Below are 17,631 nucleotides of genomic sequence, written 5' to 3' on the forward strand. Positions count from 1 at the left end.
TTGACTAAACAGTTGGAACCATTAGGCCTTAGGGCCGCGGATCAAGCGGATTTGTTGACAAGGGTACGAGTTTCACAAGAGAAGGACGCAGATCTGATACGGTTGTCCAATGCGGACGCAACCGAGTACGGGACATCAAACAACGGTACCATTTTGGTTAAGGGCCTTGTGCATTCCGTTGGACCAGAACTTGCATACCGAAATCCTTAAGGAAGCACACCAGTCCCAATTGGCGATCCATCCGGGATCTACAAAAATGTATCAAGACTTGAAAAGGTATTATCACTGGTCGGGCATGAAGAGAGACGTAGCCAAGTGGGTTGCAGCTTGTCCAACATGTCAACGCGTTAAGGCGGAGAATCGAGTTCCGGGTGGGTTGTTGCAAAGCCTACCGATACCCGAATGGAAATGGGACATGATAGCCATGGACTTTGTCACCAGTTTGCCGACATGTGACAAGAAGGACGCCATATGGGTGGTCGTGGACCGATTAACCAAATCGGCACATTTCTTGGCCATCAACAAGAAGGACAAGACCAAGAAACTGGCCGAGGTATACGTACATGAGATTGTACGGCTACATGGTGTTCCAGTGAGCATAGTATCGGATCGAGATTCTAAGTTTACCTCAGGACTATGGAAGGCCCTACAGAAGCGTTTTGGGACGGGAATGGACATGAGTACGGCCAACCATCCGCAAACGGACCGACAGTCCAAACGCACTATACGGACACTTGAGGATCTTTTGCGAGCAAGTGTACTGGATTGGGGAGATAATTTGGTGAGGCATCTACCATTAGCGGCATTTGCCTACAATAATAGCTTCCATGCTAGTATAGGCATGTCACTGTACAAAACTTTATACGGTCGACCTTGTCGTACACCTTTGTGTCTAACACAAGTAGGGGAGAGGAGCGTTTACGGTCGGGATTTCGTGGACGAGATGACCGAAAAAATTTAGATTCTGAAGTTAAAGATGAAAGAAGCCCAGGATAGGCAAAAAAATTATGCGGATAAACGCCGAAGAGAGCTAGAATTTCAGGTTGGAGACATGGTCTACCTCAAAACCATGACTTATAAGGGTAAAGATTGGGTGGCACTGAACACCAAGTTGACATCGCGTTACATGGGACCGTATCAAATCCTGGAGAGGATCGGTCCGAAGGGTTATAAGTTGGAATTGCCGCCGGCCATGGCAGCTTTTCATCCGGTGTTTCACTTGTCGATGCTATGGAAATGCATAACGGGACGGGAGAATGTGATCTCCGAACCACCGCCTGATCTACAATTGAACATGACAATCATCGGACGACCAGTTCGGATAATTGGTACCAAGATGAGAGGTTCGCATAAGAAGAAAAAGCTGAAAATGATCGAAGTTGTATGGGATTGCGAAGGAGTAGAGGAAATAACTTGGGAACCTGAAGATGTTATGAAAGTAAATTTCAAGAAATTGTTCGATAAGAGCGAAGTTTCTCGGAAGGAAAGCAAAGATTCGAGGACGAATCGACCTTAAGTAGGGGAGAAATGTAACGACCAGCTCCCTCGGTACCGGCGGTACATAAGATGGTACGTATGTGGTACATGAGATGGTACGTACGCGGTACATGGGATGGTACGTACGCGGTACACGAGATGGTACGTACGCAGTACACGAGAAGTGCCGAGAGTGGTACGGCAATCAGTGCCGAGAAGTGCCGAGAGCGGTACAGCAATCAGTGCTGAGAAATGCTGAGAGCGGTATGGCAATCAGTGCCGATATGGATCGATAGCGGTACGAACCTCGGGACGAGAACAGAAGGAATCATGGTCCGTAAAGGACGATGGCCATGAATCGATAGTTAATGGAACTTAGAACAGATGGAGAGTTCGAGACTTCTGAAGTAGTGAATACATGTTTGAATTGAAGAAAAGGAAGTCCTTGGCTTACCTTGTAGATGATGCAAGCATGCAAGTTTCTGGATGAAAATGGGAAGATTTCGGCACTTAGTCTAAGTGACAGTCCGAGTGATAGTGGGAGTGAAAATCCTAGTGTTGGTGATAGTGATAGTGAGAGTGATAGTGAAGTAGGACTATCCAAAAATGGTCGCATCGGTGAACGATGGATCGGGCCGATGGACGAGGATGGATCGATTAGATTTATGGGCCAATGGGTGGCCCGGGGACCGGAAATCTTGCAAAGATTTAAGCCGACTACGGGAAAGGAAACCCGAGGGAAATGGAAACTAGCGGAAAAGGCAAAGTTGGTCGGATAAGGATGGATGCGAAAAATATGGGAAGTTAGGGGACGATAAGGCTTATCGTTGAGGCACCTCGAGGCGGTTTAGTCGACCCTATATAAAGGATAGAAAACCTTAGAGAAATTCTCTAGAGCTCACATAAGACCTTTTAGCCGCCGCAAGGGAGAAAAGAAGAGTTTCCATAGAGTTGGCCGAGAATTTCCTAAGTCTAGATCAAGAGAAGAACGGTAAGTCTTCTTCCACCTTGATCCGTCGATAGTATATGGTTCATACATCGGTGGTTAACGATGTAGATCTGTTCGTGTAGAGGCGAGGATCAGATTTGGGCATAGGAACCAAGAGTTTAACACCGTAGGTCGAAACCGAAGGTGAGTGCGTGACTGTGGCCGAGTTCTATGGTCGCTCTCTTGACCGATGGTTATTTAGTCTTGATTGCTTGCTTGTCTTGTTAATGTTTCTATTGCAATAATTCGAAAGTTGGTCTAAACGATGTGGACAGCTATCCCATGGTTCTTTGACATGCATGGATTGATTAAACTAACCTATGTTAGATTGAGATTATTGAATTGAGCCTAGTGAGACGGAATGACCGCTCCACTAAGCAAACTTGTTTGCTTATGCCTCCTTTTTATGGACACAGGAAAAGAAATGTCTGATGTTCAGGATTTTAGTGGCTGACCAGCTGTTATGACGGAGGCAAGAGAGGAAGAGGATGGTGGCTTTGGGTAGTTTTAATTATGGCTTGATATTTTTATGGATTGTATCATTACCATGCATGGGTGTTAAGGATGATTGAACCTTTAATTTAATGAATGCGTATTTTTAAGTTATTGAATCTGTTATATATATCCGCTGTTGCATATTGTTAAACAAACAAGTAGGAAATTAATAGGCGCTAAGAAAAAAAATTATCGGCCTGTACAGCCATATACGAGGATTTTAGGGTCGGGATCTGACACTTCCCTTCCAAGTAATAATCAATCGGAGATAGCCTTGTGAGAGTCTTGTCGGCATCGGATTTTAACTTTTGGAGTTCTGACTGGTTTGCTTGAGGGAGGAATACTGGGACCTTGTGAAGGGGTGTTGATTGGCAAAGTCTATTTTCGAGCAAACGAGTATTAATATCATAAGACCAACAAAGATCAATCCATCTTGGTTTATCGTGTTTGACACTTACAGCTGAATTATTTTGTTTTGAATTTTTTTTTTTCCATGTCAGAAAAATTTAAGTGACTGGTGAGAGAGCAAATAAGCAATGTTGTTTGTTGTGCAACAATAATGTTGGAGTTTTTTTTTTTGTTAAAGATGTTGGAGTTTCATAAGATAATGAAACATAAAGATTGTATCACTTTTGAATTCAAGTACAAGGAAGTAAAGTAATGCGAACAAAAAAAAATACTTAATAATTTTTTAGCTATCACTTTTTGTAATAATCTTTTTTGTGTTTACAATGATAATTGGAGAACCTTTTTCATAAATTTCTGTAAGGATGACATTTGTACCCGACGAACATCCCGACGGCATCTATTAGCATAAGTACATGGTCGCCTATATGGATTCGCTCGTATGGGCAGATGACATTTGTCGTTAGGAAATCTTGGATTGCAACCATTACCTAAATCTATAGATGGTACATATGGGATATATTTTATTTTCGCATCAGTGCAACTTATAAACACGCATACCACAATAAAACTTGTCACTAGCATAACATATTTAGTTTTTATCATGATTTTAGAATTTGGATTTTTTTTTTTTTGGCTGAAAATATTGGAAAATCCGCTTCTTATATATAGTACAAAAAAATAAGTTACAATTTCACTAGCTTTAATACATAAGTCTAATCTTGTTTTGGTGGAATTGGTGTTACAATATTTGTTTCAGTTATTATGATTACTCGTATTATCATAATAATATACATTTATTATTTTGCAACGTTTATTTTTTTTTTTGAGATTTTACTGATTTAATTTCATTAAGATTTTTTTTCTTTTTAAGTTATATATATTGATTCTCAATTTTGGATATTGATATCGGAGAATCATATAAAAGGTTATAAAATCCAAAATTGTCCTAAAATAGATGAACGTGAGTCCATATAATTGTTACCCAAGTTTTTTGTTTTTTTTGGTATCAATTAACCAAGTTACATGTTCCATATAATGTTTTTCATGTACCTATTAGGATAGATGGTTCAAACCGGTTAACTAAGTAAACCAATATTAGATTCCAGTTTAGTGCTTAGTATAAAGACTTGAGGATAGACACTAATTGAGGTGAACGTCTTGTAACAAACTTTCTAATCAGATTAATAAAACGGTGTTTCTCACCTTCGTTCTTCTCCGATTATCCTTCATGTTTTCCGGTTAATCAGAATTTAATATGGTATCAGAGCGCTTTTTTTGAGTTTCTTTTTGCTTTCACATACATTGATCGGAGATGAGTCTACCACTTCCTTCGATTTCTCGTTTTATTCAGCTTCTTGTTATCACAATTTGTGATTTGTGTTTTCGGATCTTGTTTATGATCCTAATTCTTTTGTTTTCTTTTTGATTGAGCTTTCGGTGAACGAATCTTGTTTCAATTTCAGCTCCAATTTCATTTTTTTTTTATTGAAATTTCTTTAATCATCTCATATAATGAGTTCATCAGTTCCTCTGCCGCTTGCTCCGAACAATCAACCACCACTGCCACCTATTACGACTGAGCAATCACGTTGTGCAACAGATCAATATGCTAATCCCTTTTTTTTGCAGAGTACTGATCATGCTGGCTTGGTTCTGGTCTCAGATCATTTATCAACAGCTTCAGATTTTCATTCTTGGCGTCGCTAAATGTGGATGGGCTTGAATATCAGGAACAAGCTGGGTTTTATCAATGGTACGATTACTAGACCTCCGGAAAATCATAGAGAATATGATGCTTGGACTAGATGCAATGATTTAGTGTCTACTTGGTTGATGAATTCGGTTGATAAGAAGATAGGTCAGAGCTTGCTTTTTATACCTACTGCTGAAGGTATTTGGAACAATTTGGTCTCTTGTTTCAAGCAAGATGATGCTCCACGGGTATTTGCTATTGAACAGAGACTTAGCAAGATTGAGCAGGGTTCGAATGATGTTTCTATCTATTATACTGATTTACTTACATTGTGGGAGGAACATAGGAATTATATTGATCTGCCAGTATGTACTTGTGGAAGATGTCAGTGTGATGCTGCAATTAAATGGGAGCGTTAACAGCAGTGCAGTAAAGTGACAAAGTTTCTTATGGGTCTAAATGAGAGTTATGATCAAACCAGGCGTCACATATTGATATTAAAGCCTATACCTACGATTGAGGAAGCTTTCAACATGGTCACTCAGGATGAACGACAGAATCATGTTAAGCCTCTTACTAGGGTTTATAATGTTGCTTTTCAGACTGTTTCTCAAACAGATGGTGATATGGAGAGTGCCTATGTCGTAGCTTATAATACGATGAAGTCTTATCAGAAACCTATTTGCACACATTGTGGGAAGACAGTACATACTATACAGAAGTGTTTCAAGCTACATGGTTTTCCTCCAGGATACAAGACTAATTCCATGGGTTACAATTATAAAGGAAATGGTCAGAATCAGTTTCAACCGCGTATGCCAGTACCTCAGTTTCAACCTCGCATGATGCAAACTCAGCCTAGGATGCCAATGGCTCTCTATGATGCAATGCAGAAGGCTAATGCTATTGCCAATGTCTATTCAGAGAATACTGGTTACTCGGATTATGGTTTACCTTCCAATGATGCTACTGCTAATGCAGCTTATATGCCTTCACAAGGAGCTTCTTATGGAGTAAGTGATGGTAATACTCTGAAGGTTCAAGATTTCACACCACAACAGATACAACAACTTATATCTCATCTTAAAAGTCATGCACAAGTTTCAGAGAATGTGATTACGTCTAGTATGCCTCATACTGCGGCTGCAACTATCTCTGACTTTGGTTTAATGACTCAGAATTTGTCTGCTGGTACCGTTTCTTTTCCTTCTACTAGTCTTAAATATAGAGATAATACTCTACTCTTTCAAGAACACACCCTTTCATCTCTTCAGAAAATTCTTCCTCATGATGCTTGGATAATAGATATTGGGGCTTCTAGTCATGTTTGTTCGGACCTAGCAATGTTTAGTGAGTTAACTACTGTGTCTAATACTACGGTTACATTACCGAATGGTGCTAGGGTTGCTATCACTCGTATAGGTACAATACGCATCACATCAACATTGATATTGCATAATGTCTTACATGTTCCTTATTTTAAGTTCAATTTAATTAGTGTTAGCTGTTTAGTACAAACATTGTTCTGTTCTGCTCATTTTTTTCCTTCATGTTGTTTCATTCAGGAACTTTCTCAAGGCTTGATGATTGGGAGGGGTAAAGTGTTCAACAACTTATACATTCTGGAAACAGACCAGCTATCCCTCTCACCATCTACTCCTGTAGTTTGTTCTTTTACTGGTTCTGTCTTGGAAGATGGAGTTCTTTGGCACCAATGTTTGGGGCATTCATCCCTCTCTGATTTACATAAACTTGTTAGTTATATTCCTTCTTTGAAACAAAAATCATTAGATGTTATGCAATGTAAAATCTGTCCTTTAGCAAAACAAAAGATATTAGCGTTTATTTCACATAATAATCTAGCTGAAAAACCATTTGATCTTGTTCATCTTGACATTTGGGGTCCTTTTAGTGTTGAGTCTGTTGAAGGTTTTAGATATATCTTAACTTTGGTTAATAATTGTACTAGAGTCACTTGGGTTTATATGCTCAAGAATAAAAGTGATGTTTCTACTGTTTTTCCAGCTTTTATTAAACTCATTTCTACTCAATATAACTCAAAGATAAAAGCTATACGTTCTGACAATGCCCCTGAGTTGCATTCAATGACATTGTTAAAGATGGCATGGTGCATTATTTTTCATGTGCCTACACACCACAACAAAATTCAGTAGTTGAACGTAAACATCAACAATTGCTAAATGTAGCTCGTTCTCTCCTTTTTCAGTCTAATATTCCTTTACAACATTGGAGTGATTGTGTTTTAACAGTTGTGTTCTTAATCAATCGAATACCATCTCCTTTACTTGCCAATAAATATCCTTTTGAGCTTCTTCTTAAGAAATTACCAGATTATAGCCTATTAAAGTTTGTTGGTTGCTTGTGTTTTGTATCAACTTACTCAAAGGATAGACATAAATTTTCTCCTAGAGCTAAACCATGTGTTTTTCTTGGTTATCCTTCTGGTTTTAAAGGGTATAAAGTGCTTGATTTAGAGTCTAATTCAATTACCATTTCCAGAAATGTTGTTTTCCAAGAAAACCAATTTCCTTTTAAAACAAGTGATCTTCTTTCTTCCTCTGTTGATATGTTTCCTTTTTGCCTTTACCACCCCCTCTACATTTTGTTGATTCTGAGTCTGCTAGTGATTTTGAAAGCTCTTTGATTGATCATTCATCTGCATCACCATCTACTACACCTAATACGCATTTGGATACTAGCACCATCGGTACTGCAACTGAGCATAACACTGCAAGTGATTCTCTAATAGTTACTAGGCCTAAACGAACTACTAAGCCCCCTAACTATTTGTCGGAGTATCACTGTTCTTTAGTTCCTTTTACTTCTACTTTACCTCCTACAACTAAACTTACTACTCCATATCCTATTACTTCTACTATATCTTATGATAAACTTTCCCCAGAATTTCAATCTTATATCTTTTCCTATAGTCTGGAAACGGAACCAAAGTCGTTTGCTAAGGCTATAAAATCAAAGAAATGGACTGATGCAGCAAATAACGAGTTACAGGCTCTTGAACTGAACAAGATTTTTGAGGTTCAAACACTACCTGAGGGTAAGAATGTTGTCGGTTGGAAATGGATCTTTACCGTAAAATACAATTCTGATGGCAGTGTGGAGAGATACAAGGCTCGCTTGGTGGCACAGGGTTTTACTCAACAGGAGGGGGCAGATTACTTGGATACCTTCTCACCTCTGGCTAAGTTGACTAGTGTGAAGTTTATCCTTGGTCTTGCTGCTAAACAGGGTTGGAGTCTCACGCAAATGGATGTTTCAAATGCCTTTCTCCATGGAGATCTTGAAGAGGAGATTTACATGCGCTTGCCTCCTGTGTATACCCCTCCACCAAACACTACATTGCCGCCAAATCCAGTTTGTCGTCTTCTTAAGTCCTTATATGGACTTAAACAAGCCTCTCGCCAATGGTATAAACGACTATCCTCTATCTTACTTAGTGCAAATTATATCCAGTCCCCAGCTGATAATACACTATTTGTCAAAGAGGGAACTGGTGTTTTTGTTGTTGTGCTTGTCTACATAGATGACATCATGATAGCAAGTGATAGTGATAAGGCAGTGGAGAACTTAAAGGATCTGTTAAAGTCAGAGTTCAAGATCAAAGACTTAGGTCCGGCGAGATTTTTCTTAGGCTTGGAGATAGCTCGATCTGACAAGGGAATCTCTGTCTGTCAGCGAAAGTATGCCCAGAATTTGTTGACTGATGCTGGATTCCTTGATTGCAAGCCAAGCCCTGTTCCTATGGATCCTAATGTGCATCTTACTAAAGACATGGGTACCCTACTTCCAAGTCCGAGAGCTTACAGAGAACTAATAGGTCGATTGTTATATTTAACAATCACAAGACCTGATATTACCTTTGCCGTAAACCAATTAAGTCAGTTTATATCCGCTCCCACCGATGTCCATTTGCAGGCTGCACATAAAGTCCTACGCTATATCAAGGCTAATCCTGGACAAGGTTTGATGTATTCTGCAGATACAAAGTTGTGCTTAAATGCTTTTGCAGATGCTGACTAGGGCACTTGCAAGGACACTCGACGTTCAATAACAGGTTATTGCGTCTATCTTGGCACTTCTCTTATCTCTTGGAAGTCGAAGAAACAAGCAGTTACAAGTCGGAGTAGCACATAATCAGAATATCGAGCTATGGCACATGTGACTTGTGAGATCATTTGGTTAGAACAACTACTCAAAGATCTCCGTGTCAAGGTTACATGTCCTGCGAAGTTGTTCTGCGATAACAAATCTGCTCTTCATATTGCTATGAACCCGGTGTTTCATGAACGCACCAAACACATAGAGATTGATTGCCACACTGTTCGTGATCAGGTCAAAGCAGGTACGTTGCGGACATTGCACGTTCCAACTGAGAACCAACATGCTGATATACTCACGAAGCCTCTCCAACCCGGTCCTTTCCATCATCTACTCAAGCTTATGTCACTATCAAGTCTTTATCTTCCAAACAGACAGTTCGAAGCTAAAGACTTGAGGGGGGTGTATTAGAATAAATGGTTCAAACCGGTTAACTAAGTAAACCAAGATTAGATTCCGGTTTAGTGCTTAGTATAAAGACTTGAGGATAGACACTAATTGAGGTGAACGTCTTGTAACAAACTTTCTAATCAGATTAATTAAACAGTGTTTCTCACCTTCATTCTTCTCCGATCATCTTTCATGTTTTCCGGTTAATTGGAATTTAATACTTCGGATAATAGTTTTAGAAACTCTAATTACTCATACCCAACTCTTATGTGATAGTGATATACACGATCTTATTTATATTCGAAATGTCCTTGTCATCCCAATCCTAAACCAAGCCCTACCAAATTGCAAATTGATTCATATATATGCTGATGTAACATACATCTAAGCAAGATGAATATATTGTGGAAAAAAACGAAAGCTACAACCTAGAAAGAAAGAAAAACAAGACCCTCAACGATTTTCCGGAAAATACCTAGCTCATTTCTATATTCTTTCAACTGTCTATTTATTATTATTTTTTTCTTGGTCTATTCATATATATGATGATCGAGGGTAACGCCTGACTAGTCTTAATAGGAAAAAAGAACAACTAAAAGAATGATACAAAACTCACGTAGGCGACCATGTACTTAAGAATTGATTTTTTGTAGTGATATATAAGAAAATATGAATTGCAGGGTACAATTCAGTTATGAGTATTTATAGTAGATAACTATAGATTAGAAAAAAATGAAGTAAAAAGCTAAAGTTTGTGCACAAAAATTGGGTAAATTGGTGTCAGACTACTCTCTCTATTCAGTTACAATTATTTTCATACCTATTTTATATATTACATATTATTTTACAAATCATATAAAACACTTGTTCTCTTTCGAATTTATATTATTATGTTGTTTTAAACGTCCATCATTTTTTTTGTATTATACTATATATTTTATTTTTTACTTCGAGGACAATCTTAAACTTTCACATTTTTAAAAAAATATTATTTACCCAATTTTTCTGCACAAACGTTAGTTTTCTATTCTTTTTTAGATCATAGTTATCCCAATTACGTAGACTTTATATTGCAAGAGAAATTAGTCAAACTAGAAAAATAATTATTAACAATTACTTATTTGTCATACAACCATATATATCATTAGATTATAACATGGAAGAAAAAAATGTATAAAATTCCAACAAACTTTCGCTGAAACTTCATGTAAATCTTTAATTCAAAAGCAAACCTTATCTCTAGCTCAGAATACAACACTTCTCACTTCATATATTCAATCTCAACTATTTCAAGGATAGACTCAAAATTTTTTTGATGAAAGAGCTAAAAGATCACGTTGTAGTGATCACCTATGGACCATCATCGGAGGGTTCAGTAACAGCATCGCCTGTCTCTCAACACACGACCTCAGTTCCAACGCCGTCTTCATTTGCATACTCTGCAACGCCGTCAATATCAAGATTTAGCTCACGGAGAGCATCGGTTCATATTAGCGGTTTGGTTCTCCGGTTTATAACGCTGGTTCTTTGTTTCGTCTCGGCTCTTTCGTTGGCGGTGAATGTTCATCGGCCTTCGAGGAGACATCTGACACAGAACTCCTCGAGTTTTGCTTCATATCCTGAACTATTGTAAGAGCCTTATCTTCTTTAATTCATTGTTTAATAGTAGTTCTACTGATATTTGTTTCATAGAAAATGATGTTTTGTTATTTCCAAGCAATATGGATTTTATTTATCGTTATTCACGCATCAATGCTACAACTTGGAAATAAAGAATAGTTGATATATAAAAAGTCTTTTAAATGATACTATTAAAAGACTACGTTGGATTTTATAACTTAAAAGAAGAGAACTATAGTTTAACGTTTAAATTTTAGGTTTTATGGGTTGTGATTTGGGATTCAAGTTTAGAGTTTAATTTGTGCTTTTAATACTAAAGGTATAGATTTTAGATTATCATGTTTCTTTAACTACTAGTAACATTTTATTCATATGTTCATTTACAAAATAGGCTATTATTATAGTCATATTCCACAAAAAGTAATGGACAAAAGTGTATATATACAAATTCCAATTATCTTTACTATGCATGAAAATGAATATTCTAAACGTTATATGTGAAGTGAAATAAAATGTGTATAGGCGCGTTGGATACAAAATTTTATTAACGCCGTAAATTAAACACATCCGCGAAATTAACGTACCAAATAAACATTAAGAAACAATTTCTAGAATTTTTTTGGTTGATATTTTTTTATACTTAAAATTCATAGAAATGTAAAATAAAACGAAAAAAAAAAACAAATATGCAGGTATTGTTTTGGTGTAGCGGTGACAGGATTCGTGTATACATGTTTGCAAACATTCAAAGGAGTTTGTGATATTACTCACAGAGGAGTTTTAATCTCTGAGCCTCTCTCGGATTACATCAGCTTCATCTTTGACCAGGTATTTTTACATTATTACTGATTAATAATTATACATTATATATATGTTCAATCGTTAACAGTGAAAAAGTTTGAACTAATTAAATTTTAATGTACGTATGCGAAACATAATCAGGTTATATGTTATCTACTAGTATCATCTTCTTCTGTGGCCATCGCGTGGATCCAACATAGAAACGAGGATGCGGTAAAAACACTAAAAAACAGCTCTATAGTTTCAGTTTCAATGTCATTCTCTGCCTTTTTGGTTTTGACACTCTCTAGCCTCTTGTCAGGGTATAAGCTTTGTAAAAGATTTATGTGGTAATTAAGTCTTGTAAATGGCCAGATAAAGTCTTGTAAAGGGGGTTGTTTTTTATATTCAAATCATGTTAATCAGTAAAAACTAATGACTCCATGAATATATATATGTATATATATATATATATATATATTTTGCTGGAATGTAAAAATTTATTCAACAAAAGAACTCCTTTACACATGATTGCAACATATTCAAAGTTTCAAAAGAAATTAAAAAAGTTCTGGAAAAGATCAAATAGCCATCATGTTAATATTGGAGTAATCGCGATCAAGTGGTAATGGTCTAATGGTTTACATTTGAGGAGTTGCTTTATTGGTATAATTCAAAGATCAATTACTCTTAACTTCTTAAATACGAAATTGTCTAATTATTTTCGTTCGATTAATCGAAATAGTGTATGTGTTACATCTATGAAAATTTCGGGTGAGAAAATTATTAGACGAGTACATTTACCATAAATAAATTAGTTCAGTAGTAAATTCGGATCAACAACTCCTGCATATCAACTTATACTGAAATCGTCGAGTGTTACTTTGTAGTTGTACATGCATGACACTGTATAACACAAATTCATTAGTAAAGTGTATATATATATATATATATTTAGTTAAGTGTATATTTGTCTCCCTCGTGTCGTATGTTTTCCAAATTGTGTAATTAATTAGTAAATATGTTCTAAAATATTATGTGACAAAAAGGATATTAGTGTCACTAAAATAGTGATTGATAAAGGAATGAAGAGTTTCTAATAAAACCACTAAAACAATAAAATATGCATGTTACTACAGATAATTAAGTTAAATAACTTGTTTGAGCCTTTTCATACAGTATCATAAATAAAATTGCGTGTCAGTGAGCATGCCAAGAAGTCCACATATTAGATCATCCATACGTAGGACACTAAATTCTAACCCTGTCATTGATAGACTGTCCCAAAGTTTAAGCAGGATGACGGTGTCTTTCATAAACAGAGCCGGCTCAAAGAAACAGTGTCGATCCGGTATTAATAGATACCCTACGCACAGCTTGGTTTAGAGATTTTAGAATAAAAACAAAATTTATAATTTATATTATAAAAAAAAAGTTATACATATTTTTTAAAGTAGGTTTACACTAAAAGTAAAATTTTTTGACCCAAATTCATACTAAAATCTAATTTTTGAATTTTTTTTTTCTTTCCTACTAACTTGGACATTTTATATATTCTTATACCAATTATTGTTAAATAAAACTATATAAAAAAAAATATTTGGAGGACCCGAAACTACCGCTTGGATGGCTTCCATTGTTGGCAAGCACCGCAAAGAAACATAAACTAACTGTAATTTAAAGTCTCACGTCTCACAACAATGAAATGCCCAAGTCCCATATAATAATCACCATCAAGGTCATAATAAGAAAAATGTGCATAGTTCCTCACTACAACCATCTCTGCAACAAAAGAAGACGAATATGCAGGTTACGCAAAAGGAACAGCATACCAAACCTGGTAACTCTATGAACATTATACTATATCAAACCGTTGTAGTCCTATCCTATCAAAAGAGACTGGCTAGATGATTGACAGATGTAACGAGATCCTATATTTTATCAAGGGTCTAGAATGTTCCTAAGTAGTATAAGTATCAACACCTTGTATCAAAGTTTGATTCAATAAAAGTTTATTCAGTTCAAATTTTTATTTTCTTTATTTATTTATATGGTATCAAAACCTCTCATACCTTAACAGGAGCTATCATGGTAGAGAGTTCTGGTCCTTATTCGTTCCTTTCTACTCTTCACGCCGCTAGCTCAGTTACCATTAAGCTGAATGATAGTAATTATCTCCTTTGGAAAACTCAGTTTGAGTCGCTGCTTCGGTGACAGAAGCTTCTTAGTTTTGTCAATGGGTCAATCCCGAAACCACCAGCGGTTACAGTCGCCAAAACCAACAATCATGCTGTCGAAGCTCCAAACCCGGCGTATGAAGACTGGATCTGTACGGACGAGCTCATCAAGTCATGGATTTTTGGTACTCTCACTTAGGAGGTGTTCGGTCTCGTTCACGCTCTATCCACATCTCAAGATGTCTGGTTTTTCTTAGCAAGTAAGCTCCTCTGGCTGGAATTAATCTGGTAACCCTCTTCTCGTCCTATATGTCAGATTTGCGTTCATACCGGCCATGTTTCTCTTAAATGTTGGAATCGGTTCGACAACTCTTATCAAAGTGATGATGTTCCACAAGCCCTTGTTGCACTTCGCCTTGCAGACCCTAGTGGTAAAGAATGGGGTACTGATTCTGGAGCTACTGCTAACATCATTTCTGCTGCTGAGTCCCTTCAAACTACTATGCCGTACAATGTCTCTGACAATGTGATTGTGGCAGATGGAACTTTCCAACCCATCACTCATGTTGCTTCTACTACGCTTACAATTCCAAAAGGTAGTATCTCTCTTTATGATGTTCTTGTCTATCCATTCATGGAGAAATCTCTGTTATCGGTCTCCAAGTTGTGTGATGACTATCCATGTGGAATTTTCTTTGATGCTAATTTTGTATATGTTATTGATTTACCAACTCAGAAGGTTGTGACAAAAGGACCTGTCATGAAGGGCTTTTTGTGTTGAAGAATGTGGAATTTGCAGGTTTTTACTCAAATCGCCAGATTGCAGCCAATGATATGGTGTGGGACCAACGTTTAGGACATGTGAACTTTCAGATTCTTCAACTTCTACAATCCAGCAAGGCCATTACTGTTAATAAGAGCAGCACTACATCTGTTTGTGAACTTTGCCAAATGGGAAAGAGCAATAAGCTTCCTTTTTATTCTTCTAGTTCTTCTGTTAAGGAACCACTTGATTGATTACATTGTGATCTATGGGGTCCATCACCAGTTGTATCTGTTCAAGGTTTCAAATATTATGCAGTTATTTTGGATTAATTTTTTCCATACTCATGGATGTTTCCTCTCAAGTCTAAAACTGATTTATGTGATGTGATTATGGGTTTTCGAAAGCAAATTGAGAATCAGTTGGGTAAGAAGATTAAGGTTTTTCAAAGTGATGGTGGTGGTGAGTTTATTAGTACTCGGTTTAGAACTAATCTGCAAAATCATGGGATTCAACATTTGCTTTCTCGTCCATCAACACCAGAGCAAAATGGGAAGGCTGGACGGAAACATAAAAATCTCATTGAGCTTGTCTTGTCTATGTTATTTCAAAGTAAAACTCCATTAAAGTTTAGGATAGAAGCCTTCTATCCGGCCAACTTCATTAGTAACTTGCTACCATCTCTATTTCTTAATTAGAAAAGTCCACATGAGCTCTTGCTTAAGAACAAACCTGATTACTCTTTTCTCCGTGTTTTTGGCTTTGCGTGTTATCCATGTCTGTGCTTTTTTACTCAACATACGTTTGAACCAAGATTACTCCAGTGTGTCTTTCTTGGGTATCACACGCAATATAAAGGTGTCTTTATCCTCCTACTAGACGAGTTTATATCAGTCGTCATGTGATTTTTGATGAGACTTGCTTCCCCTTCACAGAAAGATACATGGGATTGTGACACAACACAAAACCGGAACCCTTGGTTCTTGGCAAGCTGCTGATGCCTCTTTCCAGATTCATGTCTTGCCTACCCTTCCATCCCACATCACCAATTCTCATCAAGACTCCCATAGTTTGAATATGTTGTGGAATTTCCTCAGGATACTCCTTGTTGTGCTGATCAATTTACAAGTGCCAAGCCGATTTCTTCTCCTTCACCATCGGCGGATCATTCTACTGTGACCGATAAAGTACTTGGTTCTCGGGATTAAGCCTCAGCTCCTGAAACTGTCGCTCCAGTCCAATATATCTACCCGGTGACAACACGGTCTAAAGATGGTATTCACAGACCAAACCCACAATATGCCCTTGCTGCTAATAAAACGATTCCCTCTCTTCCCAAAACTGTGGCAGAAGCGTTGAATCACCCTGGTTGGAGGCAGACTATGTTAGATTAGCTCAACTCAATATATGAAAATCATACTTGGGATTTGATTCCTCCGACTTCCAAGATGAATATATTGGGTTGTCGACGGGTTTTTACTGTCAAACTAAATGTTAATGGCACTGTCAACAAGTTGAAAGCTTGTCTTGTGGCCAAAGGCTTCAATCAAGAGCCCGGTGTGGATTTTAATATAACCTACAGTCCTGTTGTGAGGACTTCTACAATTTGAATTTTCCTCTCTTCTACCACATCAAAGAGCTGGGATATCACTCAGTTGGATGTCAATAATGCATTTCTTCATGGTGACTTAAAAGAAAATGTTTATATGGTCCAGCCTCTGGGATTTGAAGATCTAAACAAACCATCTTATGTTTGTTTGTTGAGAAATGCCCTTTAAGGTTTAAAACAGGTTTCCATGGTGTGGTTCGACAAATTCAGTAATTATCTTTTGGAATTTAGGTTTTATGCATTAAAGCTGATCCATCGTTTTTCACTTATCGTCGGAATGATGACACGTTGGTCCTATTACTGTATGTGGATAACTTATTGCTGACAAGTTCAAATCCTATACTCTTTAAATCTTTGATTGTTGATCTTAACTCTCGCTTTGCAATGAAAGATCTAGGGAATGTCCATTATTTTTTGGGCATTCAATCACTCACCATCACAAATTATTCATTTATCAAGAGAAATACACTGAAGAAACTCTCCACCATGCTAATATGGCAACTTGCAATTCAGTTCACACTCCGCTGCCTTTACGTCTTGATCACGTTTTCAAGGATACTAAGCCATTCTCTAAGCCTTCTTACTTCAGGAATCGTGCTGGGAAGCTTCAATACTTGACCATTACTCATCCCGACATTCAATTTGCGGTTAATTTTACAATGTCAACGGATGCACTTCCACTGAGTCTGAGTTTGCTCTTCTCAACGCATTCTTCGATATCTTCGTGGGACTTCCAAAATGGGACTGCACCTATACTACAACAGTCATCTACACCTTGTCTCTTATAGCAACAGTGACTACGCTGGATGCAAGGATACTCGTTGCTCCACTTCTGGTTTATGTGTTTTGTTGGACACTAACATTGTATTTTGGTCTCCAAAACGGCAACCCACAATTCTCGCTCTTCCACAGAAGCTGAATACCGTGCTATCGCCTCTACAGCTTCTGAAGTCACTTGGACTGTTTTATTTTCTAAAAATTGTTTACTAATGAAAAGTTAAAAAAACTAAGAGATTTAATCACAAATTATACAATATTACTTATTTTCAATTATCAAATTTTAAGATCTTAAAATAATGCTTTTTGTATCATATT

The 17,631-nt window shown here is 37.2% G+C and overlaps 2 protein-coding genes and 1 pseudogene across 2 annotated transcripts; all 3 read left to right on the forward strand.

Moving 5' to 3' along the window:
* The first annotated feature begins 976 nt into the window (after window positions 1-976).
* Window positions 977-1,516, forward strand: LOC109128382 (uncharacterized). Its single transcript, XM_019234595.1, has one exon. It carries the CDS (start codon window positions 977-979, stop codon window positions 1,514-1,516), a length of 540 nt encoding a protein of 179 aa, XP_019090140.1.
* Window positions 1,517-4,879: 3,363 nt separating this feature from the next.
* LOC147929849 (uncharacterized) lies at window positions 4,880-6,801 on the forward strand (annotated as a pseudogene).
* Window positions 6,802-10,752: 3,951 nt separating this feature from the next.
* LOC104737165 (CASP-like protein 4A4) lies at window positions 10,753-12,518 on the forward strand. The gene is made up of 3 exons (XM_010457276.3): window positions 10,753-11,216; window positions 11,900-12,035; window positions 12,150-12,518. The coding sequence occupies exons 1-3, from the start codon at window positions 10,903-10,905 to the stop codon at window positions 12,339-12,341; spliced, it is 642 nt and encodes a 213-aa protein (XP_010455578.1). The 5' UTR covers window positions 10,753-10,902; the 3' UTR covers window positions 12,342-12,518.
* Window positions 12,519-17,631: the final 5,113 nt, after the last annotated feature.

This window comes from Camelina sativa, chromosome 13 (assembly GCF_030686135.1).
Source record: "Camelina sativa cultivar CO46 ecotype springtype chromosome 13, ASM3068613v1".
Taxonomy (NCBI): Eukaryota; Viridiplantae; Streptophyta; class Magnoliopsida; order Brassicales; family Brassicaceae; genus Camelina; species Camelina sativa.